General features: G+C 51.1%; 1 protein-coding gene across 1 annotated transcript in view; it reads left to right on the plus strand.

The window, feature by feature from the left end:
* The first annotated feature begins 1,997 nt into the window (after positions 1-1,997).
* UPB1 (beta-ureidopropionase 1) overlaps positions 1,998-24,930 on the plus strand; it is a 36,994-nt gene continuing 14,061 nt past the window's right edge. Inside the window, exons 1-4 of the mRNA XM_004607435.2 lie at positions 1,998-2,128; positions 9,420-9,591; positions 12,315-12,402; positions 21,062-21,156. Of these exons, the coding sequence (XP_004607492.1) occupies positions 2,025-2,128; positions 9,420-9,591; positions 12,315-12,402; positions 21,062-21,156 (459 nt within the window). The 5' untranslated portion in view covers positions 1,998-2,024. The remainder of the gene's footprint in view (positions 2,129-9,419; positions 9,592-12,314; positions 12,403-21,061; positions 21,157-24,930) is intronic.

The following is a 24,930-nucleotide window of genomic DNA, read 5'->3' on the forward strand; positions in this document are numbered from 1 at the left end:
CCTGGTAACAGACCAGTTTTTAGAAAGAAAGGCAACTATAGGGAAACGCTGGAGGTAGATAAGTTAGAGGAGCGACAACAATACAACCGGAAGATGACATTCTTACAGGTTGGGGGTGGGAGGCGGAAGGATTTTTCACAAAACCCAGGAGATAAATTTAGCAGAACTTGATGCTTCATTGTATGGCGGAAAGAAGGAATATGGAGGAGTTGGAGATGCCGCCCTTCAAAGGCTTGGCAAATGAGTGGGCAGTGAGGTCATTAGCTAAAATAGGAAATAGCGCTCGGAAGATAAGGCCTGAGAAAGAGGGTTTTAATTCCCTTGGAGGCATTTTGAGTAGGCAGGAAGAGGCCGTCAATGGTTTTCCTTTCAAAAGCAGAAATCACCCCCTTCCCCTGAGCTCCGTAGTGTATGGAAGACGTTTTGTTTGGTTTTGGGGTATTTTTTTTTCTCCACATTCAATTATTTAAATCTCCTGTGTTTACAAGTTTGTTAGTACCTTAAATCCCCGGGAGGGGGTGGGGTGAGGGAAAGAACTCGGTCTTTCTCGTTAGTGTATTGTTCTTATCTCGGTGCCTTGTATAACAAAAAAAGCCTTCAGCTAAAGTTGCATTCTTGAAAAGGCGGCTCCATCAGATACTAGAAACTGTCAGTTAACTTTGCTCAGAACAATGACCAAGACGTGCCGAAGGCTTACCCATGAAATATTTGAAGTATGGCACCTCATTTTCGCTTCCTTCGTGTTTATCTTACTTTTCAACAGCCTTGCTGGGTAGAGATATTTCTAGTTTACAGATAAAGCGACAGGAGTCCCGAGTGTCTGAATAACGTTCCCCCGCCCCAGCTTGCCGATTTGCATATGGATAAAAATGGACTGGGGGGGGGGAGGGTCCTTGCCTTGCACGAGGACCGAACCGGGTTCGACCCCCAGCGTCCCATGTGGTCCCCCACCACTGCCAGGACTAATTCCCAAGTGCAGAGTCAGAAGGAATTCCTGTGCATCGCGGGGTGTGACCCCCCCCAAAAAATAAATAAATTTAAAGAGATAAAAAGAAGAAAAAGAATGGACTGGGGACCATTTGTTTCTTGGCAAAGCCTTCCTGTCCAATCTCTGCAGAGCTGAAAAGTGGCGGGGGTGGGGGGGCGAGACCCGGGTAGCACCACGCGGGGTGCAGCTGCGGGACTGGTGGCTCGCAGTTGTAGGAGAGGCCCCTGGGGTCACCCCGGGCCCAGCCTAAAGAGCCGCTCTCCCAGGGAAGTGCCCTTAAGAGACACCCACCGCACGCTGCAGGGCCGAGAGGGGCCCCGGGGAGCCCGGGCCCCAGCAATTTGCAGCATTTGTTTCGGGTCCACAACACGTGCAGGGAGGTTCATTCAAGTGTCCTCTCGGCGCTGATGGGGCACCGACCCCGAAACCTGCAATGGGGGCGTGCGATCAGGACTCTAAGCTGGCCGCTGGACGGTGACCAAGGGTCGGAAACAGGGTCTGGGCACAGGAAGTCGCCGGTGCAGCCACCTGCTCTTGGGACCCTGACACTGAGCCCATGTCAGCCTTCTCTTTTTTACTCTTCTGGCTCCAGACAACTGGGGAAATGTGTTAAAGTCACCAGGGCCCGTGCAAACCCTGAAGTCCCCGGGGCCAGGCTGGGCGCGACCCCCGCGGGATGGGGAGCATCGGGAAACGGGTTATTGACGAGCGGGATATTGCATTCAGCTTGGTGCCTCAAACCACCGCCCAGCGCCGGAGGAAGCCCTCGGGTGGGTGTTCCTCTCCTTCCGACGTTTCAGGGGCAGAAGAGAGGAGGGACCCGGATAAGGAAGCTCAAACATCCCCGGGAGCCGCACGCGCGGCGGGCCGCCTCGAGGCGCGAGGAGGAGGCGGGTCGCGTTCCCCCAGGGAGCAGAAAAAGGGCGCGTGCGCAGAACCGGCCACCGCTCCCCCTCCCTCCTGCTTGCTTCCCCAGCGGTGGTGCAAAGGGCAGGTATTTGAGGTCTGGACCTGGGCGCTTGCGAATTCTCTCGCCATGGCCGGGCCAGAATGGGAGTCGCTGGAGCAGTGCTTGGAAAAGCACCTGCCGGCCACAGAATTGCAGGAGGTGAAGCGCATTCTCTATGGCAAGGAGACCAGGTCTGGGACCCTTCGGCTGGGGAGGCGGGGAGGAGGTGGGAAGGGGGAGAAGCCTAGGGACCCCATAAGTATGGGGCTGGGGGAGCAGAAGGGCTTCTGGGTTTGAAGCACTTTGGAGGGAGCGGTGATGCAGTCGAGTTGGAGAACTAAAGCTCAGGGCTTGCTTGGGCCCTGCTGACCTTAACACACTTCCCCCAGTTGTCTGGAGCCAGAAGAGAAATAAACCTTCTGGAAAGGTCGAAGCTTTCTCTGTGCCCAACCAGCTCCTTACTGCCTGCATCCTCTGAGTGCCAGGCCTGTCCCCCGGGTGCATGTCTGCCAGAGCCCAGGTCAGAGGAAGGGGGAGGTGGTCAACTTATTGTCCAGACCCAACCTTCTTCCTGCAGCCATTCAGGCTCTGGGAACCCCTTGGTGAGAGAGGCGGCAAAATCTGGTTGACCGAGGAGCTTTCCCTACTGTGAAGTTACCCAGGAGTTGGTTATGTCGCTTGCCCACCCCCAATTAATGCCATGCCATATCCAGAGTTTCTGAGTGCAGTGCATGGTTCAATCCCAGTGAGCAGAGGACAACACTTACACTCTGATGCTTCATCTTTCTCAGCCATAGCCCCCCCCACCCCCACCGCCCCCAGTGTAAAACATCATGTTGCTCCTTTGCTTAAAGCTCTTGAAGGAGGGCAGCTGGAGTGATAAGAGAGCAGCTAGAGCACTTGTCTTGCACTTGGGCTGACCTGGGTTCGATCCCTACTACCCCATATGATCACCAAGCCCTGCCAGGAGTGATCCCTGATAGGAGTAAGTTAGGAGTAAGCTATGAGCACCTTTGGGTGTATCTTGAAAAAGAAAAAGAAGAAGCTCAAAGGGGCCCCTCCAGCTTGAGAATTGAAAGCAGCTCCTGGCTAAATGTCCTTTTACACCCTGGTGTATTTATGGACTCTTCCAGTGTAGCCAGACTGCATGTCCCTGGCTTCGAGGCAATGACCTTGAAGCAGGAGCTTGATCAACTCCCGTGAAGTTCAATGGTTTTGATTGGATGAGCCAACTGCTGCTCTGGAGTTACTGCCCAGAGGTCATACCTCAGATCCCAGGTGTCTGTGCTACTAATGCATGGTGAAGGCAGAACAGATGCTTCTGGGCATGAGAGTGGCTTAAAGCTTTGTCCAGGAGCGTTCACTTGAGGGGCTGAGGGGCTGGGAGAGGTAGCTCAGTGGTCAGAGACATAGACCTTGCATGCACAGGAATCAGAGTCCAAACCTTGAAGTCCCCTGGCCTTCTGAGCACTGCCAGGCTGAGCAGCAGAGTTGATCTTTTCAGCCTTGTTGGCCAAGTATTGCTAGCAGTGGTCCTTGAGTTTCCCCCCCCCCAAATGTTTCTGGGAGCCAAACTCCCTCAGAAAAAAAGAGCACTTCACACCCCAAAGAGGCATATCCAAAGTGAGTGATGTCCAAGCCCCATCTGTGCTTGGTTTCTGGGCTACTGCTTCCCACTGCACCTGCCAAGGCTCATCCTTGGGTGGGTGGGTGGGTGGGGGGCGGGGCAGGAATCATCTTCAAGTCAAGGCTCTCAAAGGGACCTTTAAGCAAAAGATATTTCAGGCTACAATTTCTAGGGATGGAAATGGGTTATGTTTTGCTTTTTGTTTGTCTGGTTGGTTTTTTATTTTTCAGAGTGCAGTGGGCATATTCTCTGTGAAAGAGAACTCATGGGGGTAAAGGAGAGGTAACACATGAGGGCAAAACACAAGAGACTTGGGAAAGGAGGAAAAGGTTTTCCAATGATCCAACTGGCTGCGGCACATTCTAGAGATTAGGGTGCGGACACCCTACAAAGGGGCTGTGAAGCATTTGGATTGCTCCTGGTGGAAAGGGATTATAATGGGAGAGAAATGGGTGCCCACGTCCATGCACCAATGACTGATGAGCCCCTTGTCCTGGAACGTGGCTTCTGGTGACTGACTCAGTCCCTCTCTTTTTTTTTTTTCTTTTTGTGTCACACCCGGCAATGCAAGGGGTTACTCCTGGCTCTGCATTCAGGAATTACTCCTGGCGGTGCTCAGGGGACCATATGGAATGCTGGGAATCGAACCCGGGTTGGCTGCGTGCAAGGCAAACGCCCTACCCGCTGTGCTATCGCTCCAGCCCTTTTTCTTAGGGGTGTGTGTGTGTGTGTGTGTGTGTGTGTGTGTGTGTGTGTGTGTGTGTGTGTGTGGTGCTGGGGATTGAACACAGGACCTCACACAGGAATAATGAGTTCTCTTATTCTCAGCAAGACCCCCGGTCCCTCCTTTGTCTTAGTTCTCCCTCAGTCAGCACTGAGCCCTCCCATGCTTGACCTGCAAGGGAAAACCTCTGTATCTGCTTGTTGCTCGTGATTGGGTGGGACTTGGCTAGGATGAGGACTGCAAGCAGAAGATGGGAAATCATTAACCGCGTGAAAACCTTTAAACTCCTGCTCACACCCCAGCCTCACTTGCATGGCTGGGGAGGGAGACCCTGAGTCCTCTGACCCTCCTCGAGATAACCTCTGCACACGACCACCTCTCCCAGGGACTCGATAGGAAGTGCTCAGTAAATGTTTAACTGAAGGAGCGAGAGCCCTTGCCTATGGCAGACAAATGAAAGTCCCGAGAGAGAGCAGTGGCTCGCCGTTGTAATGCGAACCATTACTCACTGCACACACATTCCTGGCTGGCTTTTGTCCCAGGTCCCTGGAGTAGACCTAGCTTGAGTAATCACCCCAGTTCTTGCTCTCAGAGGCTTTCTGCCGTGGGGTGGCTATCCTGTGTTGTAACCGATAAATGCAGGAAGAACTGAACAGCCTTTACAGGCTGGGGTGGAGACAGGTCGGGAAGGCTTCTCAGGAGCAAAGAACTGGAGCTGAAGGAGAAGGAACATTAGAGACAGAAAGGTCTCCAGGACTGCAGGCCAAGGCCCAGACACCAGGGCACGTGGCCATTGGGAGGCCATGAGGGATGGAAACTGTGAGAGGAGGCAGGAGTGGCCTGTGTGGACCCCAGATGCTCTGTCCACCAGGCCAAGGCAGTGGGTCTCTGACCTCGTGGCAATGGGAAGTTTGGAATCATTTGGAAAGGGCAGGTGAAACGCCAGCGGTGTGAAGAGCAGGCAGGTGTGGTGGACGAAGCAGAGATTGTGCAGGCTTCTGGCTTGAACCTGCATGGACTGGTACATTCTCCCGCTGGGCACCAACTCTGGAGGGCTGGTGGCTCTTGTTTGACGAAGGTGCTGCAATACATCACTGCAACCTGGAGGATTTCAGTCAAAGGGAATATATGTTCACGCTTCTGTGAGCGGGCGTACAAATTCAAAGTGTCCCCAGGACCACCACCCTCTCACCAAAGACTTTGGGAGAAGAATCCTTCCCTGGCCCTGTGCCTCATGGCTCCTGGCATCCCCGGACTTGTGCCTGCGTGGCCCCAGTCCCCACCTCAATGTCCAGCTGCTTTCTCCTCTCTGTGTCTCTCTTCTGGGCACACCTTTTTTTTTTCTTTTTGGGTCACACCTGGCACTGCACAAGGGTTACTCCTGGCTCTGCACTCAGGAATTACCCCTGGCAGTGCTCAGAGGACCATATGGGATGCTGGGAATCGAACCCGGGTCGGCCACATGCAAAGCAAACGCCCTACCCACTGTACTATTGCTCCAGCCCCACTTCTGGGCACCTCTTTTAAGAATCTGTGTCACTAGGTTGAGAGCTCACTGGGACCATCCAGAAGAGCCTGTTTCTGAGATCTGTAAGTACCTCTACAAAGATCCTGTTTCTGACTCAAGGTTCCACTCACAGGCTCCAGATACGAGAATATGAATGGAGCCGGAGGAGGGCACCGTGGCCCCCTACAAGACCCGTGGGAGGGGGTCTTGGCTGGGCTCAGCCTGGAGATGTTCTGGAGATGATGAAGGAGTGCAGGGATGAAGAATCTGGCTTTATTCTGGAGAACCCGGGTGGTAAGGATCAGAGAGAGCCAAGACTGTGTGAGACTCTAGAGGTGAGGCTGCAGGCAGAGGAGCAAAGGGGCAAAGATGAGAGTTGGGGGTGGGGTGAGACAGGGTCACAGTGTCAGAGGCACCAGGATGCCGGGGGAGGGACAGACACAGAGTCCTGGGACTTCAGCATCCAGAAGGCAGATGTGGAGTGTGGACTGGGAGCAGGGGTCTGGGGAGCACGTGGCAGATGAGGCTGCCGGGGAAAGGGGAGAGGAGAGAAAGCGACTGGGAGGATCCGAGGTGGCTGTGTCCCATGTGTCTCATCTTACCTGGGGCTCAGGGGGACAGTCAGGGGTGGAATCCTGGGCCCCAGATACGGGCATGTGCTTCTTTGCTGAGCTGCAGCCCTGGCCCCTTTGGCATTTTCTTCTTTCTGTTTTTTCCATGGGAAAGACGCCAACGGTTTCGGGGGTGGGTACGGAAAGTCTGTAGAAGATGGAGACGCTGCAGCCGTCCCACCTTGAATGCGCCTGCTCTTGTCTGATCTCGGAAGCTGAGAGAGTCGGGCCTGGTTAGTACTTGGATGGGAGATGGAGAGTTATTCATGCCGTGGATATCGTTTGGTGAATAGGCAAGTGGAGGATGGGATCCACAATAGAATGCCACTGTACATCACACACACACACACACACACACACACACACAAATACCACAAATAGAAAGCCGCTGGAAAGATGCCTAAAATATTGTCAAGAGTTTACAGATCGAGGTCAGAGCCAGGATGGAGAGGGGAACTCATTTTTCATCTGATCTCCTTTCCCACTCTTTGATTTTTTTTCCCTTCCTCATAAGTCTGTGTAACAAAGCTCAGGTTTAATTATTTAAAATGCTGATGGTAAGGAGCCATTAGGAAGGGAAAGATGAAGCGGCAGAGGCAGGAAGATGCCGCTGAGGCAAGGTCTGCCTTGACCCCAGGTAGGAGAGGTAGGGCCCTTGGGGGCCAGGCCAGGCCAGTACGGGAAGTGATCAGCTTCCTGCCTAATGCTGGATGTGAAGTCAGGAGCAGGGAGGGCCACAGGGCTCCGAAGCCCAGGAAGGGGACCAAGGGAGGGCGGCTGTCAGCAGATGTGGCCCCCTGCCCCTTGGTGAGGTGCTGATCGTCTGCTGGCATTCTCCAGTGCCCTGTCTGGGCTTCACCCGCTATGCTCCACACATCACTCTTGGTGGGCACAGCACTTGTTCATGGGATGGCACCTGGGGTGAGCACATGGGTTCAATCAGAAATGGGTCCAGAAGCAGTGATAGGGGCAGAGAGATAGTACCAGGCTTACGGTGTTTGCCTTGAATGTAGCCGACCCAGTTTGATCCTCAACACCATCTGGTCTCCCCCAACCGTGGCCGGGGGTCACTCCCGAACACAGAGTCAGAAATGTCCTTTGAACATTTCCGGGTGTGACCCAGAAGACTCCTAAAATTAAAACTAAAAAGAAGCAGTCAGGGCCAGAGTGATAGTGCAGCGGGTCGGGTGCTCGCCCTGCACACAGCCCACCCCGGCATCCCGCGTGGCCCTCCAGGCACCGCCAGGAGCAGTGCCTGAGCTCTGCCAGGTGTAGCCCCAAACGGACAAACAAAAAGAAAACTAAATAAATTCGAAAATAGAGCTGGAGAGATAGCACATCGGGGAGGGCGTTTGCCTTGCACGCGGCCGACCCGGGTTCAGTTCCCAGCATCCCGTATGGTCCCCTGAGCACCGCCAGGAGTGGTTCCTGAGTGCATGAGCCAGGAGTAACCCCTGTGCATCGCCGGCTGTGACCCAAAAAGCAAATAAATAAAATAAAAGAAGAAGCAATAAGGGTTGCCCGACTGGACATCAGGCGAAGGCCCGAGAGAAGAGGGGGATGAGTATTGAGAAGAAGCAGAGCCCCAGGCATGACCGTCTGTGAGGGCAGAGAAGCACAGGGGGTCCTCAGGGAACCAGGGGCTGGAGGGCTGGAAGGAGGCTCGCACGGGGCTGACTGGGAGGGGGCTGGTGGTAGAGACGGCAGGAACAGTGACTAGAGACCCCCTCTGGATGACCGCACAGCCACACTTGTGGACCTGGCACCCCCGCCCCAACCCCAACCCAAAGGACGGCCTGGCTCCTTTTCCCCCAGGCCTCAGGGGAGAGATGCACGAAGCCCCATTTGTCCTGGCTGGGGCGGGGGTGGGGGGGGCAGGGGAAGGTGGGGGGTGGGCGCGAATGGGGCGGGGGTGGGTGGGCTTCACTGAGGGTGGGAGAGCCGGCTGGGAGGCGAGGTGTGGGCACCGCTGCTATTTCTAACCCGCTTCGGGAACGGAACCCTGCTACTGAAAAGGAGGCTGATTGTCAGGGGCGGAACTGAACGCGGAGCTGTCAGCGCTGGCACAGGAGAAGCTCCTGGCAGGGGGCGGCGACAGGGGGCTTGGGCTGACAGGGCTGTGATTTTTGAAAGAAAACGTCTTTAAGAGAGTGATTTAAAGTAGGAGAGAAATATTATTATTAGATAATGGCTGTCAGGTTATTCTTTGATGTGTTCTCTGGGGGTTTCATAACCGCCGTGTCCCTACATGGTAAGCCCTTCCTGGCCAGGAGCCCGGCCCCGTGCCAGGCCCATGTGGGGCCCACCTCGCTGCATGGGCACCACAGGGACGGGCCTGACGCTTGGTCAATGGTCACTTGGGGGGGAGGTTTTCTAAATAATGGTCCACTTGCCTTGTTAATCAGCCACAAGCCAGCAGCATGGGTGCCTAGACCAAAGGCCAGCCTAGCCCGCATGGAGCTGGGCCTCCGTCCCCGCCGGAGGGACCCTGGGGTGGGGGGAGGGGGGAGGGTCACCAAGAGCTTGTCATCTTCCGTGCTGGGGTCTGCAGTCCCCTCCGTCTTGCTCTCCGTGCCCTGCCACTCCTCTCATATCCCAGCCTGCCCCACCCCCAGCCTGAGCAGGGCCCCTCTGACCCCCGGCCACATTGCAGGAATTTGTTCCTTGCTTCTGGGCTGAGGCCAGGGCTCATTACCCCTGCCCTGCTACTCTGAACCTCTCCATGGGTCACCCTCCCCCTGCCCCCTCTCAGCTGGGCCTCCACCCCTGGGGACCTCAGGTGACATGGGGTGTAGCCATTCTTCGCTGAGCTCCCTCCACCCTGAGCCCCAGCCTTTGAGCACCTGCTTCTGTTTGCTTGGTTTGGATGCAGGAATCAAGCCCAGGGCCTCCTATGGGTGCACCTCCCCCCCGCCCACCCTGTGCCTTCTTGCCCCTTTATCCCATCTTTTCTGGCCCCGTGAATGACCGAGAGGACTGAAGTTCATGCCTCCCCTCTTCCCTGCCTGTTTAGGAAGCTGGAGCTGCCCCACAGGGCCATTGAGGCCGCCTTGGAAGGAAGCTTTGAGCTGCAGGGATACGCGTTTGAGGCGGCGGAAGAGCAGCTGAGGCGCCCTCGAATTGTGCGCGTGGGACTCGTCCAGAACAAAATCCCCCTCCCCGCCGACGCCCCCGTGGCAAAGCAGGTGTGCAGCCTCTTTTGACGGCAAATAACATCAACGGGCCACGGCCACTCCGCGTTTTGGATACGTCCATCCGCAGAGCCTGGCTGGCCGCTCACTGGGTCCACAGGGGGCGCCAGCAGCCGTGTGGACGCTTGTGCCCAGACATCCCTGCCCCCCTAGCCTGGGTCTCTGGATCTTTCTCTTGGTGTCTTTCTCTGCCTTCCTCTCACTTCCCCTGCTTCTTTGCACCTTCCCCTCCTCCTCTTCTTCCTCCTCCCCGGCCATCGATCCCTTGTTCCATTTATCAGTTGGGAGGGTGCCATTCTGGCTGGCTCACTCTCTCCGCGGAGCTCTGCCTCTCAGTCTCTTGCCAGAAGTCCACGTGCCAGCCCGCACCGGGCAGGAACCAGCCCTCGTCCCTGCGTTCCTTGGCTCACGGGGCAGAGAGGCGAGGCAGGTTGCCCGTGGTTGTCAGCCAATGGTGTCTGCGGGGCAGCGGGGATCTGACGGGCGTGATTCCTGCCCCGACTTCTCTGACTGTGATGGTCTCACGTGTCTCACATGTAAGACAGGCATCCCTCATCCCCCCACCACCACCACACACACAGGTGCTCTGTTGATAACCTCCTTTGCAGGTTCCTTCAGCTGCCCAGACCTACAGGGCTTTCTCTGCAGAGGTTTCCTTGGGATTCCACATGAGTGAGACTGATTTTTTTTTGTGGGGGGCTTTTTGGGTCACACCGGTGATGCTCAGGGGTTAGTCCTGGCTCTGAACTCAGGAATCACTCCTGGCGGTGCTCAAGGGACCATATAGGATTCCGGGGACTGAACCCCGGTCAGCCGTGTGCAAGGCAAATGCCCTGCCAGCTGTAGATCGCTCTGGCCCCAAGACTGATTTTTTTTTTTTAAGGAGCCTTGAGACCTGTATGGTCAAGGAAGTGAGGTTGGCTTCCAGACCCAAAGTCCTTTCTGGGCTTTTGTGGAAGCAAAAGATTCCTGGCAGGGCTGGAGCAACAGCACAGTGAGTAGGGCTTTTGCCTTGCACGTGGCCGACCCGGGTTCGATTCCCAGCATCCCATGTGGTCCCCTGAGCACTGCCAGGGGTAATTCCTGAGTGCAGAGCCAGGAGTAACTCCTGTGCATCGCCAGGTGTGACCCAAAAGAAAAAAAAAAAAAGATTCCTGGGGACTGGAGAAGCCACTTAATGGAATGAGCTCATGCTTTGCAGACAGGGGCCCAGGGCCAGTCCCTAGCAACCTCACGGTCTCCTAATGTGGGTGTCCCCCCAAAAAAATAAATTTCTGGTTCTTAGTACCTTTTTGTCTCTGAATAAGCGGTCTGTGAATCTTCCCTTCCCCCGACTCATGTTGTCAGGTCATAGGGGCTAAGGATGTGCTTCTCGGCCCCTGGTACCTAGAAACACACTTGGCCCAGATTGCGCCCAGCATCAGCAATGCCCTGTGGACACAACAGCATAAGACTGTGGGCCCGGGTCCCCCTCTTTGGAGCCAGAGAGATAGTGCAAGGGGTAAAGCTCTTGCTTTGGACACGAGTGACCCAGGTTTGATCTCCAGCACCGCATCTGGTCATCTGAGCACTGCCAGGAGAGACCCCCAGCACAGAGCTGGGAGTCAACCCTAAGTATCTCCAAGTGTGGCTCAAACTTCCCACTCCCCAAATAAAAAGAGTTTGTGCTCCAGGCTTTCAGCCTCGTGCCTCTGGTCTCTCCGCATGAGGACAGTTGGCTCCTGCCGCTGAGCACTTCACGGAGTGACTTCGCAGGGTCACGGAGTGAGGACAGTGGAGGCATGGAAGGGCATGCGGGGAGACTGAGGTGCACTGAGGTCCCTCCGCACCTAGCACCTGCCTGGACATGGCCTGTCTGTGGGCCACACATGACATGGACAACACACCTTGGGAGGCATGGGGGGTTGGGGAGCACATTCCTAGTGGACAAAGAGCCCAGTGGGGAAGGGACAAAGCACCACTCAGAGAGCTGAGCCCCTCCAAAATCTAGCACTGACAGGACCAGTTTCTCTCAGGGCCGGGAGAGCAGGATAGCAGGAAGTAGACAGTGTCCCAGGGCAAAGGAGCAGTGGGCAGTGGGCAGCCCAAGTCTGTGTAATTCCTGCCCCACGTGGTCCATGCACAGGCCCGGTCATTCTCCCCATTCTCCAGGGAGAGCGCAGGTCCTGTGAGGCCGTGTAGGGGTGGGGGCGCAGGGGGCACCTCCACCATTTGTGTCATATTTTAGGCCTTATGAGAATGCACAGTAGCAGGGCCAGGGAGACGGTACAAAGGTGAAGGCACTTGGGCAGTCTGTGGCTGCAGCCACCCCTCTGGCTCACTCCTTGGCACCATGTATGGCCCAGAGCACTGCTAGGTGTGGCCCCTGCATACTGCTGGGTATGTCCCTCCCAAAATAAAAAAGAACAGGAAATGTCAGAACTTCCCGTCCTTCAGGGCGGGAGGGATAGTACGGGGGGGTAGGGTGCTTGCCTTGTATCCGGCTGACCCTGCTTCAATCCCCAACATCCCATATGGTCCCCTGAACACTGCTGGGAGTAAGTCCTGAGCTCAGAGCCAAGCTCCACAGCCCTGAGCATCGCTGGGTGTGACCCAAACACAGGAAAGAAAAAAACCAACGCTCCCTCCATATTGGTCCTCTTGCAGCTGGCGGGGTGGGGACTGGCGTTCCGCACGTGTCACAGTGAGTTCTCCACCCTGGCTTTTTCAATTCCCAGGTTGCTGCCCTTCACAAGCGCATAGAGGCCATGGTCGAGGTGGCGGCACTGTGCGGTGTCAACATCATCTGCTTCCAGGAGGCGTGGAGTAAGTCTCTTTAGGGCTGCTTTCTCTGCCGCCTTCCGATACAGGCGCATGATCACCAGGAACGCCTGCTGCAGTGATCTGGACAACGTTGCTGCCCGGGGCCGGAGTGCTAGTACAGCGGGGAGTGTGTTTGCCTAGCACATCTGTGTTCAGTGTCTGGCATCCCATGGGTTCTGCATTACCAGGAGTAATGCAGACAGGAGTAACCCCCGAGCATTGCTGGGTGTGCCACCCAGTTTTGTTTTGTTTTTTCATACACGTCCTTCCTTTTTGCATTCACAGAGAGGCTCTTTGTCAACACCACCAGAAACCCAGGAACCTCACCCTCCCTCCTTTTCCTGTAGGCCCAGACCAGCTGCCTGTTCCTCTCACTTCTCCCTCCCACACCATGCTGAGACAATTCTTTCCTTCCTCCCACTTCTTACACTGCCCCGAGCGACAGCACCCTGAGCGCTCTGTAGCTTCTGCCCTCCACTCTGAAATGTCTTTCGGACATGCAGCCTGGCACTGCCCTGTCTTTCCACCTCTGTGTTCTCATCTCAGCGAGACTGCTGGCCTCCACGAAACCGGCTCAAGCTAGAAGTCTCAGCCTGCCTCACTAGCTAAAGTTACATTCTTGTCCTATATTTTAATGTACCACATTGAACCTGGGTAGGCCGCATGCAAGGCAAGTGCCCTACCTGTTGCACTATCTCTCTGGACCCAATTCCATTTTCCTTTTTATCAAAATTATATGTGCTCATGATTTGGAGTATACAGGAGTACTAAACTGAGTCTACAGGAGACCGGAAAGATAGTTTAGGGGTTGAGGCACTTACCTTGCATGTGGCAGACCCTTGCTCCATCCCCAGCACTGCAATTTTCCCTGGGTACAACCAGGAGTGCTCCCTGAGCACAGAGCCAAGACTAGCTCCTCTGCACCACCAGGTGTGGCTCAATCTCCCCTGTCCTCCAAATAAACAAACAAAAAAAAACCCTAATGAGCCTACAGGATCTAGTTCCCAAAAATAGCTATCCTCCTCCCCTAATACCAGCTATGTTCTATTCCTAAACAGTTCTTTGGAAATTGACATTTCTTTGCACAATCATTCCTGGTTTTTACATTTTGCATCATCTACTAAGGAGGAAGACAGGACTCACCCTCTCCCTCCTGCCTCCCCTGTACACAGATATCCTTCCTAGTCCATTTCCTAGCCATTCTCTCTCTGCCAAACCATTTTGTAAACCTTGGAGTTGGGGGCTGGGTGTTTTATTCGTTTGTTTTTCTGAATAATAAACCTGGAGCTTGTTTTGTTTTCTATATGCCTAGCACAAATCTGCCAGTTTCTTAGATCCCCTTAACGAGGTTGCAGCCCAGGAAGTAGTCTATTGGTTATTGCTCCACAAAGGAACATGTCAGAGCCTTCTGACTGCTCAGGTCTGAATCTGACCCTTCTGCTACCTCTAGCTTTTACCCTGGGATGCTCTCCACCTCACCATGGGGCATTGTTCTTGTGTTCTTTTTTTTTTTTTCTTTTTGGATCACACCTGGCGATGCACAGGGATTACTCCTGGCTTTGCACTCAGGAATTACTCCTGGTGGTGCTCAGGGGACCATATGGAATGCTGGGGATCGAACCCGGGTCGGCTGCATGCAAGGCAAATGTCCTACTCGCTGTGCTATTGCTCCAGCCCCATTCTTGTGTTCTTTTATCCCACATCTTCTCTCTCGCCTCACTACCTCAGCTTGGTTGATAAGTTCCCTGAGAAAGAACACCAAGGACATCAGCTTTGAGACCTTGCCTAGCTAAAACTAAGTTCTGGCTAGAACTTGTTTGATACTTCGGTTGGGTATAGAATTCTCTAAAGACAATTTTGCTTTTGAAGCTTGAACCATTCCACTGTCTTCTGGCACCATTGACTAGTATAAAGATACTTTGATCTATTACCCATTGTTTATGACCTGTCTATTTTTCTCTTGAAAGTTGTAGAATCTTTTTCTTTTCCTAAAACTTTGGCATTTCATAAATGTGCAATTCTATGTATCTATTTTAATGTGCTGTTCTTGGGCATTCACTGGATACATTCAGTCTAGAAATTCGGGTTCTTTATATTAGATCATTTTTTCTTGTATTATTTCTTACTCATTTCCCCTCGTGGTATTGGGGTTCAAACCCAGGACCTCACATGCAAGGCAAGTGCTCTACCATTGAGTCATATTCCCAGACCCTTTCTATTATTCCTTAGTGATTCTTCCCTCCTTCCTTCCTGACATACCTACCGTTAGGATACTGGAGTCCCAAGTCAGATCATCAATTTTCTTACTTTGATTTTTTTTCTCAATTTTCAGATAGATTTTACCTAATCATTGAACCAATTAATCAGTTTCTCTTTTGGTGGGGGGAAACTACACCCATTTGTAGTTGAGCCAGGAGTAAGTAGTGATGCTCAGGGCTTACTCTGCACTCAGGAATCCCTCCTGGCAGTGTTCAGGGGACCATATGGATGCCGGGGATCAAACCTAGGTCAGTCATATGTAAGGCAAGTACCCACTATACTATGTCTTAGGCCCCATAATCAATTTAATTTGTACTATTTTGAATTTAGAAGAGTTCTTTTGGTCTGAAAACTACTGCTTTATCATATCCTACTCTTAATTTTGTAATTTCCACATCTTCTCTATCTCTGAGAACATTGAGTCGAATTTTTTGGATCTCTGTGTGTCTGTTGTTCTAAATTTATCTCCATCACCCCACCCCCATCCTCACCCCCTGATTGGTTATGTTTTAAGGACTGAGGACCAAAAAACTGACTGTAAGCTCTGGCTTCGTGGGAGGGGCTCCTCCACGCACTCAGTGATAAGTGATCTGCTTCAGCTATTTATTGGGCAATCCCCTTGGTGGCAGCTTTGGGTTACTCTTTTTCAGACTGGTCTGATTTCCCAGAGGAGATTCTTCTCATCTCCTGCCAAGAAGAGAAAGCAGACAGGGGTCCAGAATGCTGATGCTTAGATAATTCCTCTGTTTCTGGAACTCTGCTGACCTTCATCTGTCCTGGTCTCCCCAAGGCCTGAACCCTCTGTTCAACTGTCTCTGGACAAAGATCCTCTAAACTGCCGGAGCAGGAGGGTTACGTCCAGGCGTTTGCAAGGTTGGAAGCTGTGTGCTTCTAGCTGCTTCTTCAACAGGCTTTCAGCCTGCCTTTCTCATTTGTCCCCTCCCTGCTTCCCCAACTCCACAGCAGTGTGCTGACACTGGCACCTGAGCTTCCGGGGGTCTGTGGTAGAGACAGGGGTGCTTCCTCTCCTCCACTGAGGGTTCCTCTGAGATATCTATGCATCCATCCACTCACCAAAACTTCTCTGCTCTGCTTTTCTCACCCTGCTCGCAGTGCTCCAGCCTTGTGGTTTACACCTTTGCAGAAAAGTGTTTACCGTCAAACTGTGGGGCTTCATGTACGAGCAAAGATGTGTCCAGGCTGCCATGCCCAGAAATTCATCTCATTTTCCATTCCTTCTTAGGCGTGGACTTTTTGGGTGACACTGAGATGCATCTGCCTCTTCTACTGCACCATTAGCCCCAAGAGGCCGGTGATTGGGTTTTGTTTGTTTTCCCCATCCTAATCCACTCCTACATTTTTACACTAAAATTTTTCATTGAGAAACCAGGGATATGGCTCAGCTCAGAAGGCTGAGCCCCTGGCATGCAGAAGCCCTGGGTTCAATTCCCATCAACACTTGGTTCCTGTAGCACTGAATCAAGGATGGCCAGGAGTGGCTCCAGTACCCCTGATACTTCTTGGGAGACCCAAAAAAATGAATAAAATCATTTAATTGTGGTAAAATATGCATAATACAATAGTTATCACTTTAACCATTGCTAAGCATCTAATTCAGCGCTATTTAAATACATTTAGAGTTTTCTAATCATCTGTCAATACCTGAAACTATTTCATCGTTCTCATCAAAAACTCTGTAGTAAGTTACAACTGCCCCTTCCTCCTCGCCCCTGATAACTTCTGCTCTGCAATCTCTCTCTGAATTCACCTATTCCCTATTCACAGAAGAGGGATCATGTATAGTGCTTGTTTTTCTTTCTTTCCTTCTTTCCTTCGTCACTTTTTTCTTTCTTATTGAATGACAGTGAGATACACAGTTATAAAGTTGATCATGATTGAGTTTCAGTCATATCATGTTCCAACACCCGTGCCTTCACCAGTGTACGTTTCCCACAACCAATGCCCCAGTTTCCCTCCCGCCCCCCACCCACTCCTGCTGCCTACCTCTATGCAGGCACTTTCTCTCTCTCCCACACATTTTCCCTCTTTCTTTCACTTATTCTCTCTCTGTCTCTCTGTCTCTCTCTCTATTTCTCTTTCACTCACTTTCCCCTTTCTTTCACTCTAATTCTCTCTCTGTCTCTGTCTCTGTCTCTCTCTTTCTTTCCTTTTGGGATTATGGTTTGCAATACAGATACTGAAAGGTTATCAGCTAATACTAATACTTTACCTACTTTCACTTAATTCCTGTACAAAATGATCATTTCCAACTATCATTGTCATACTGGTCCTTTCTCTATCCACTGCCCTTCACCCCCACCCCCGACACTCTTGTGTCAAACTTCCAACCACTGACCAGCCCCCCTGGCCCCTATTTGCCTTGGCCTTGTATATTAGTCTTATACTAAATATTTTTTTTCTTATAGCCCATAAATAAGTGCAGTCATTCTATATCTGTCTCTCTCCTTCTGACTGATTTTACTCATTTGTATAGATGGGACTTGTTTTTCCTGTGTCCAGCTACTTTCACTCATCATAACACTTCCAAAGCCTATCCACAGGGTTCCCGTCCCTACCTCTCATGCACAAGAGTCTGTCACAGCACATTGCATTTATTCATTTCCCCATTCCTCTTTTATCTTTCTTGGCCTTGGCAAAAGGTTCCAGGCCTGTTTGACCTACTGCACCATTTTCTGGAAGAAAAAAAAATACTTAGCACCTCCACTCTAGAAATCTACGTTCTTTATGGGGAACAAAGTGTCGCTCAGTTGCACCTGAGGCTCTGCTGACCCCATTGTTCTTGTCCTCCACAGGGTGCAGTAGCACCCACTGTGGAAAACACTAGAATAGTACATGACAGACACTGAAGTAAAAATGTAGTGGATGGTGAGCCTGTTCTTTCCTTTTGTCGGATCTGGAAAACCACCCTTTCAGGCACAACACAGGTAGTTCTCCTTTGGGAAGGCACAAGGCCCTTCCTATAGAGAGGGACATTCTCTGCCCTACCACTGTAGCACTGTCATCCCCTTGTTCATCAATTTGCTCAAGTGGGCACCAGTAACGTCTCCATTGTGAGACTTGTTGTTACTGTTTTTGGCATATCGAATATGCCACGGGGAGCTTGCCAGGCTCTGCTGTGCAGGCGGGGTACTCTCGATAGCTTGCCGGGCTCTCCGAGAGGGACAGAGTAATTGAACCCGGGTCGACCGTGTGCAAGGCAAACACCCTACGTATTGTACTATCTCTCTAGTCCTACCACATCAGGTCATAATTTAGCTCCTGAATTATAGTGTTGTTCCCCCATAAACACACACAGACACACACAAACACACACACACACACACACACACACATTCCCACCTACAACCACCCTAAACCTTCACTTGTGGACTGGCCTGAGTGCGAGTCTAGAGTGTAGACTCCTGTGGGCTCATGAATGTGGGAACCCCCTTCCCCGTTCACTTGAAAATGGTCGCTGGGACTTTACAGCCGTCCTCCCTGAACCTTTCCACATCTTTCTTTTGAACATCAGAGCGGTTGTGTAAACAGGAAAAGAAGTCATTAAAATGGAAATGGAGAAATTTGGAGAGCTTAGCAACCTGAAATGAAATCTGAAAGGGAAGTTTTTTTATCCTCTCGGGGCATTTGAGTCTCCTAATGCTCTGAAAGCTGAGAATGAATGGTCATTAGGGGACATTTTTGTTATCAACAGTTTTTTGTTTTTTTGGTTGTTGTTGACGTCCCTAAAATAGCTCATCACTCTTCGCTGAAGGAGAATCTGGGGAGTCTTCAGCCAGAGTCCCTCAGGGCTGCTGCTGGCAGCGTTCCTGCTCTCAGCCGCCTCTGGCCACTGCCCTGGACAGCTGCGGAGGGAGTGGTGCTATCGGTGGTCTCTTCGTGCTGGGGCCATCTTAGGACCTCACTCCCCCAAACTGGAAGCAGTGGGGTATCTGGGTTTCCTCCTCCTTCGAAAGAGAGTCTCACCCCTGCTTTGTCAGGGAATTGGGAGCAAGCTGCCCCCAAACAGGCTACATGCCTCGTGTCTCAACCAGCTAAAGCACCACCAGTCCCTTCCCAAGGCCAAGAGAAGCTTCCCCTTCCACCGTCAGTTCCCAGCTGACTGATGGGCCAGGAAGAGCTTCCAGAAACTTCCCTTAGGCTCCTGGCCCTGAAAGAAATGGACTTGGCTTCTTCATTTTTTTTTTTCATTTACCCCTGTCTGGTTCTGTGAACAATAGGTAACATCATTATGTTTTGGTTTTATTTTTAACAAAATATACTTCACAGCATTTTTAATTTTTGGCCAAAGTATTTTGATTCACCTCTTTTTTTTTTTTACCTTGTCTATGTGGTTCACTGCAGGCCTAGTTTATTTCTCTGCTGACTTTTGTTATATGTCAGTGATTAATTGCCCTTCTGCCCTGTACATCCCCCATATTTTAGAGCACGGGAGACCTAAGGGATATACAAGATCAGCCTAAGAAAAGACTGGAATTCAAGAGGAAAAAAAAAAGGACAAACAGCAGCCCAGTTGGAAGTGGCCAAAGGGGGCAAAGCAAATCCTGGAGACCAGCAAACCAGCACCCACAGGCAAGGTGCTCGCTGCACCCCAGGGTGTCCCCTGAGCCTGAGTGTAGAGCCAGGAGGAAGCCCTGAGCACTGCCAAGTCTAGCTCAAAAGTCAAAACTAAAAAAAGAAATTAAATGCACATAACATAGAATTTGCTACTTTAATCATTTAAAAAATTCCTTTTCCCCTTCCCTTGGTCATTATTGCCATGACCAGGCATCACACACTTGGTTGCAGAGCACCAGACACACACACACACACACACACACACGCACATGCACACACACACGCACACATGCACACATACACACACACTGGTGTGTGATGGAGATCACAATCTGACACTTCCACTGCCATAAAGCCACATCCCTAGACCCTCCTTTGTTGTCTGTTTGGGGTCATCTTCAGCCATGCTCGGGGCTTACTCCTGGCCCTGCATTTAGGAATCACTCCTGACAGTGCTCAGGGGACCATATGGGATGCTGGGGATTGAACCTAGGTCAGCTGTGTGCAAAGAAAACGCCCTCCCCTACCCACGGTACATGTTCCTGCCCCATGAGCCCTCATTTTTATTACCACCAACCAGCTCCAGAACTCTTTCTTTGTTATGTTTTTGCTTGGGGGGGGTTGCCTAGCTGTCGGTGCTCGGGGGCTCTTCCCTGTGTGGGAGTAGGGAGGGATCCATGTGGGGCCAGAATCAAACCCAGGACTTCTGCAAACAAATTATGCCTTCCAGCCCTGTCAGCTACCTTCCTGGTCCCAGCACTTCTATTTTTCCTTCCCAAACTGAAACTCTGTACCCGTTCAATAAAAAAACTCACATTATCCCTCCTCCCAATAACTACCCTTCCTCTTTCTGTCTTTAGGAAGTTGCCTTTTCTAGGTCCCTTGGGCAATGGGATAGACAGCATCTGTCCTTTTCTGACTGTATTATTTCACTTAGTATAATGTTCTTGAGGCTCACCTGTGCTACAGCATGTATCAGAATTTACCTTCATGCAATACAATGGTTGATACTGCATTGTACGTCTAAATTACATTAGTTTATCCACTCACCTGCCCATCGACATTTGGGTTACTGCCATCTCTCCGCTATTCTAAATAATGCTGCTTTGAACAGGGGTGTGTGAATATTTGTTCTAGTCACTGATGTTACAGTTTTTATAGGAACGGGAGCAGAGAGCTAATACAGGGATTGAGACTCTTGTCTTGCACATGGCTGATCCCAGTTAGGTCCCTGGCATCGTGTCTAGTTCCCTTAGCACCACCAGGGGGCTATATATGACGATTCCTGGGCAAAGAGCCAGAAGTGAGCCCTGTGCACCACTGGGTGGGGCATCCCCCACCCCGCCCCCGCCCCCACATCACCACCACCAAATAGAGTATAGGAAAGACATTGGTCCAGTCCCTCATTTTACCGTGAAACCTAGAAGCATAAGGTCTGCCTAGCATCCCTGGTCAGACACAGTGTGGAGCCAGTCATGGACAGCTGGGGCCAGGATCTGACCCAGGCAAAGGAGAATCTGTACCCCCGGGCAAAAGATCCCCCAGGCTTTTTTTTTCACCTTTTTTTGTTGAATCACTGTGAGAAAGACACTTACGAAGCTGTTCATGATTAGATTTTAGTCGTACAGTATTCCAACACACATCCCTCCACCAGTGTGTTTTCCTAGCACCAGTGTCCCCCCGCCAGGTTCCCTCCCATCACCCCCCAACCCCCACCCCCTGCCTCTATGGCAGACACTTTCCCTCTCTCTCTCTCTCTCTCTCTCTCTCCCCCCCTTCTCTCTCCTTTGAGTGCTGGCTATGATTCTGATCTTTCTCCTCTTCCCAGCCATGCCCTTTGCTTTCTGTACAAGAGAGAAGCTGCCTTGGACAGAATTTGCCGAGTCAGCAGAAGACGGGCCCACCACCAGATTCTGCCAGAAGGTAGGTCATTAGCTGCTCCTCTGGCAGCAGCAACTAAACATGGACAGGTCACAGTGTGCGGCCACAGCTGTCCAGCAAGAACCCATCATCACGGAAAAATGCACTCGTCTGATGCTTGTTTTGCCAGATAAGAATAGATAAGACTATTTGCTGCCCCATTTTGGTGGACTTGCACTGAAAAACCAGAGTTTTCAGAGCCAGAAAGGCCCTTCGTGGCTTTTTCAGGAAAGGTGGGCGATGGCTCAGGAGAGGTGGGGGGACCCTGGGGTTGACTTCAATCAAGAGTCAAGGGATGCTTGAAGTCAGAGCATCCCTCCCTCCCAGGAAGCAGGAAGGAGGCCCCGTCGTGGTCAGAGGGCCGCCAGCTCCACTTACTATTTGCTTGAATGAAGCTTCTTGGCAAGACCTGTCTTTCCCATGAAGGATTGGTTTCCATTCTTCACTATTAAAATGACATTTTGCATGACCCCATTTATATGAGATAAGTGATGCACCAGGACAGAAAACAGATTAGTTGTTTCCAGGGGCTGGAGGGGTAGGAGTAGTGGAGGGAGACGGCGTGGCTACTAACGGGTAAGGGGTTCCATTCGGGGTGTTGAAAATGCTCTAAAATTAGATTGTGGTGATGGTTGCACAACTCAGTGAAGCACTGAAAAACCACTGAATGGCACACTTGAAAGTGAGGTTTGTCTGTGGAATGAGCATCAGGCCATGTGAGCTCCAGCTTAGTAAGACATCAGTAAGACCCACGTGGGGGTGGGGAGGTGGGGGGCCTCTGGGACAGTGGTGGAGGGAAGCAGACCCTCTGGGGGAGGGTGTGGTGCTGGAATATTGTACGCGAGAAACCCTACAATTCACAGCATTGTAAATCATGGGTGCCCAAGATTTTTAAAAAAAAACAATTTTTAAAAACAAGACCTATACTTAGTTCTGGGATATTTTCCTCTCTTTGACTTCTAATAAAGTTTTTAAAAATTTTTCTAACACTGGGGCCAGAGCAATAGCACAGCGGGGAGGATGTTTGCCTTGCACGCGGCCGACCCGGGTTCAATCCCTGGCATCCCATATGGTCCCCCAAGCACTGCCAGGAGTAATTCCTGAGTGCAAAGCCAGGAGTAACCCCTGAGCATCGCTGGGTGTGACCCAAAAAGCAAAAAAAAAAAAAAAACTTTTCTAACATGAATGAATAAATAAATAAAGCCCATAATATTCAACAGGATTACAAACAGTAGCATTCTTTACATCTCTCACAAAAGAAATTCCTTTCCTTTCTCCACATTTCATTTACTTATTGTATTTTGTTTTTATTTTTATTTTTTTCCTTTCTTTTATTTATTTTTTTTAAAGTTACAAAGGTTTCTAAGTCTCAGTTATATACAATGCTCGAACACCCATCCCTTCACCAGTGCACATATTCCACCACCAAGAATAACAGTATAGCTCCACCCTGCCCCCACACATTCCCAGCCCCCAACCCCAGAGAAATATCTGCCAGAAATTGCATCATTGCAAACTTGTACTTCTCAGCTATTTTATATTCCACATATGAGTGCAATCTTTCTATGTCTGTCTCTTTTTTTCTGACTCATTTCACTCAACATGTGTATTCTGTTTTTAATGTCTATTTTTTGTTGTTGTTGGGGGGAGGTTGTGTCGCAACCTGTGGTGCTCAGGGCTTACTCTGGCTCTGCTCTCAGGAATCACTCCTGGCAGGACTAGGGGGTCATATGGGGTGCCGGGAGTTGACTGCATGCAAGGCAAGTACCCTCTCTCTCCCCTGCCCCCCTGCCATGTTCCATTTTAGACTCAACAGTTATTTAGGGGTTTTCTTATTTTGTTTTTGTCTTTGTTTTGTTTTTGCTTTGGGGCCACAACTGGCAATGCTCAGAGCTTACTCTTGGCTCTGTGCTCAGGGATCACTCCTGGTGGGACTCAGGAGACCAAATTGGGTGCTAAGAATTAAATTTGGGTTGGCTGTGTGTAAAACAAGCACCCTACTCACTGGACTGTCATTCTGGACTCTAATGAGGGTTTTCCTGGGCAAAACTGTAATCATGGTGATTGTGCCTATCCTGAACCATAATTCTAAGCATTTGTGCTCTCAGGCTATAGGGGAGTAAATTCCCCATCCACTGGGTTATTTATTCTTTGCAGTGGAAAACTGAGAGGAAGGGAGCTGGTCAGGAGGTGATTGCAATGACATACCCAAGAAAGGGCCAGGAGAGAAATCATAGGGTAAGAATAAAACTCGTGGCAGGGGCCAGATGGTACGCCAGGTAGGGTGCTTGCCTTGCACACAGCCAACCCGGGTTTGATCCCCAGCATCCCATATCAACCCCAAGTATTGAGTGCAGAGCCAGGAATAACTCCTGAAAATCATAAATAAAAATTAAAACAATAAACACTGGTGGCAGGGAGCCCCTGTCTGCATCAGGAGGAGCCCTGGGAGCCCCACCCCCCTCACAGTGTTGACAGAGCTGCCAGTCACCTCAGTGGGGCTTTTCCTTATCTTGTCATGAGGGTCAGTAGTACTGATGGGCCAGTCAGAGTCAAGGACAACTCACCGGCCATTGTCCATCCTTTTCACCATCAGGTCCTTGTGAGACACAAGGAATTTGGCCTTGAAGAGCTTAGAATGGGGGTGTGGAGGGGGCACAGGTGAGAAGGATGATGGTGGTGGTGGTGGTGTCAGTGTCGGGTGGGTAAGAGGAGCATGTAAGGAAACTCTGAAAGGATACAGCGCTAAGTGCATTCACAGAGCCTTTTCGTTGAGTCAACCTGAAACTCCCCACGCATTTGCCAACGCTGCTCTGGCCCCGGCTACTGGAAACCCAAGTTCCACTTTCTGTTTCTGTGAATCTGACTATTTGAGATACCCTCTCCTGAGTCAAATCACGGTGTTTGTCCTTTTGTGACTGGCTTGTCAACCTAATGTCCTGTGAGCATCCTCCCTATCCAGGGCCACATCCAGCCCATTGGATTTCCTTCTTCCTAAGGCTGAATAATATTCCGTTGGATGGATAGGCATAATTCCCTTTCTCCATGCTTCCAGTCATGGTTTTTGGGGTTGCATTGTCTTCTGGGGCAAATAGCACTGCTATGAATGTGGGTGTGCAGATGTCTCTTCTCGAGCCTCTTTTTTCAGTTCCAGCACACAGACCCTGAAGAGGGACTAGTCAGTCCTACCAAGTTCTATTTCAGTCTTTTATAAGTCACCACACTGCCATGCACAGCAGCTACATGGTTTTACATCTGCAACAACCATCTACAAGCATGATGATTATTCATACTCAGCTAAGTTTGGGCATCAGCACAGCACTGGCATTTAGCCTTCCCAAAATACAAGCTGAGGTGTTTATTGAGATTGTTGAATTCGTCAATAAAAAAACTATGACAGGAGCCGCAGAGAGAGAGAGTACAGGGGGTAAGGTGTGCTTGCTTGCTTGCTCTTCATACACTGATTCCAGCTCAGTCCCTGGCACCACGGATAGTCCTGACTACCACCAGGGTTTGCCCTCAGAATGCAGAACCAGGAATATAGCCCCTGAACATTTCGGGCATGGCCCCCAAATCCAGAATATTGCAGAGCCTTAAATGTACCTCAGTGATAGGGTACTAACCATGTATGTTTAATATCCTGGATTCGATCCCCAACACCAAAAAATGAAAAATAAATTTGGGGGAACCGGAGAGGCAGGGTGATTGCCTTGGACACAGCCAACCTGGGTTCGATCTCGGAACCCCATATGGTCCCCTGAGTCTGCCAAGGGTGAT

This window comes from Sorex araneus, chromosome 11, assembly GCF_027595985.1.
Source record: "Sorex araneus isolate mSorAra2 chromosome 11, mSorAra2.pri, whole genome shotgun sequence".
Classification (NCBI taxonomy): domain Eukaryota; kingdom Metazoa; phylum Chordata; class Mammalia; order Eulipotyphla; family Soricidae; genus Sorex; species Sorex araneus.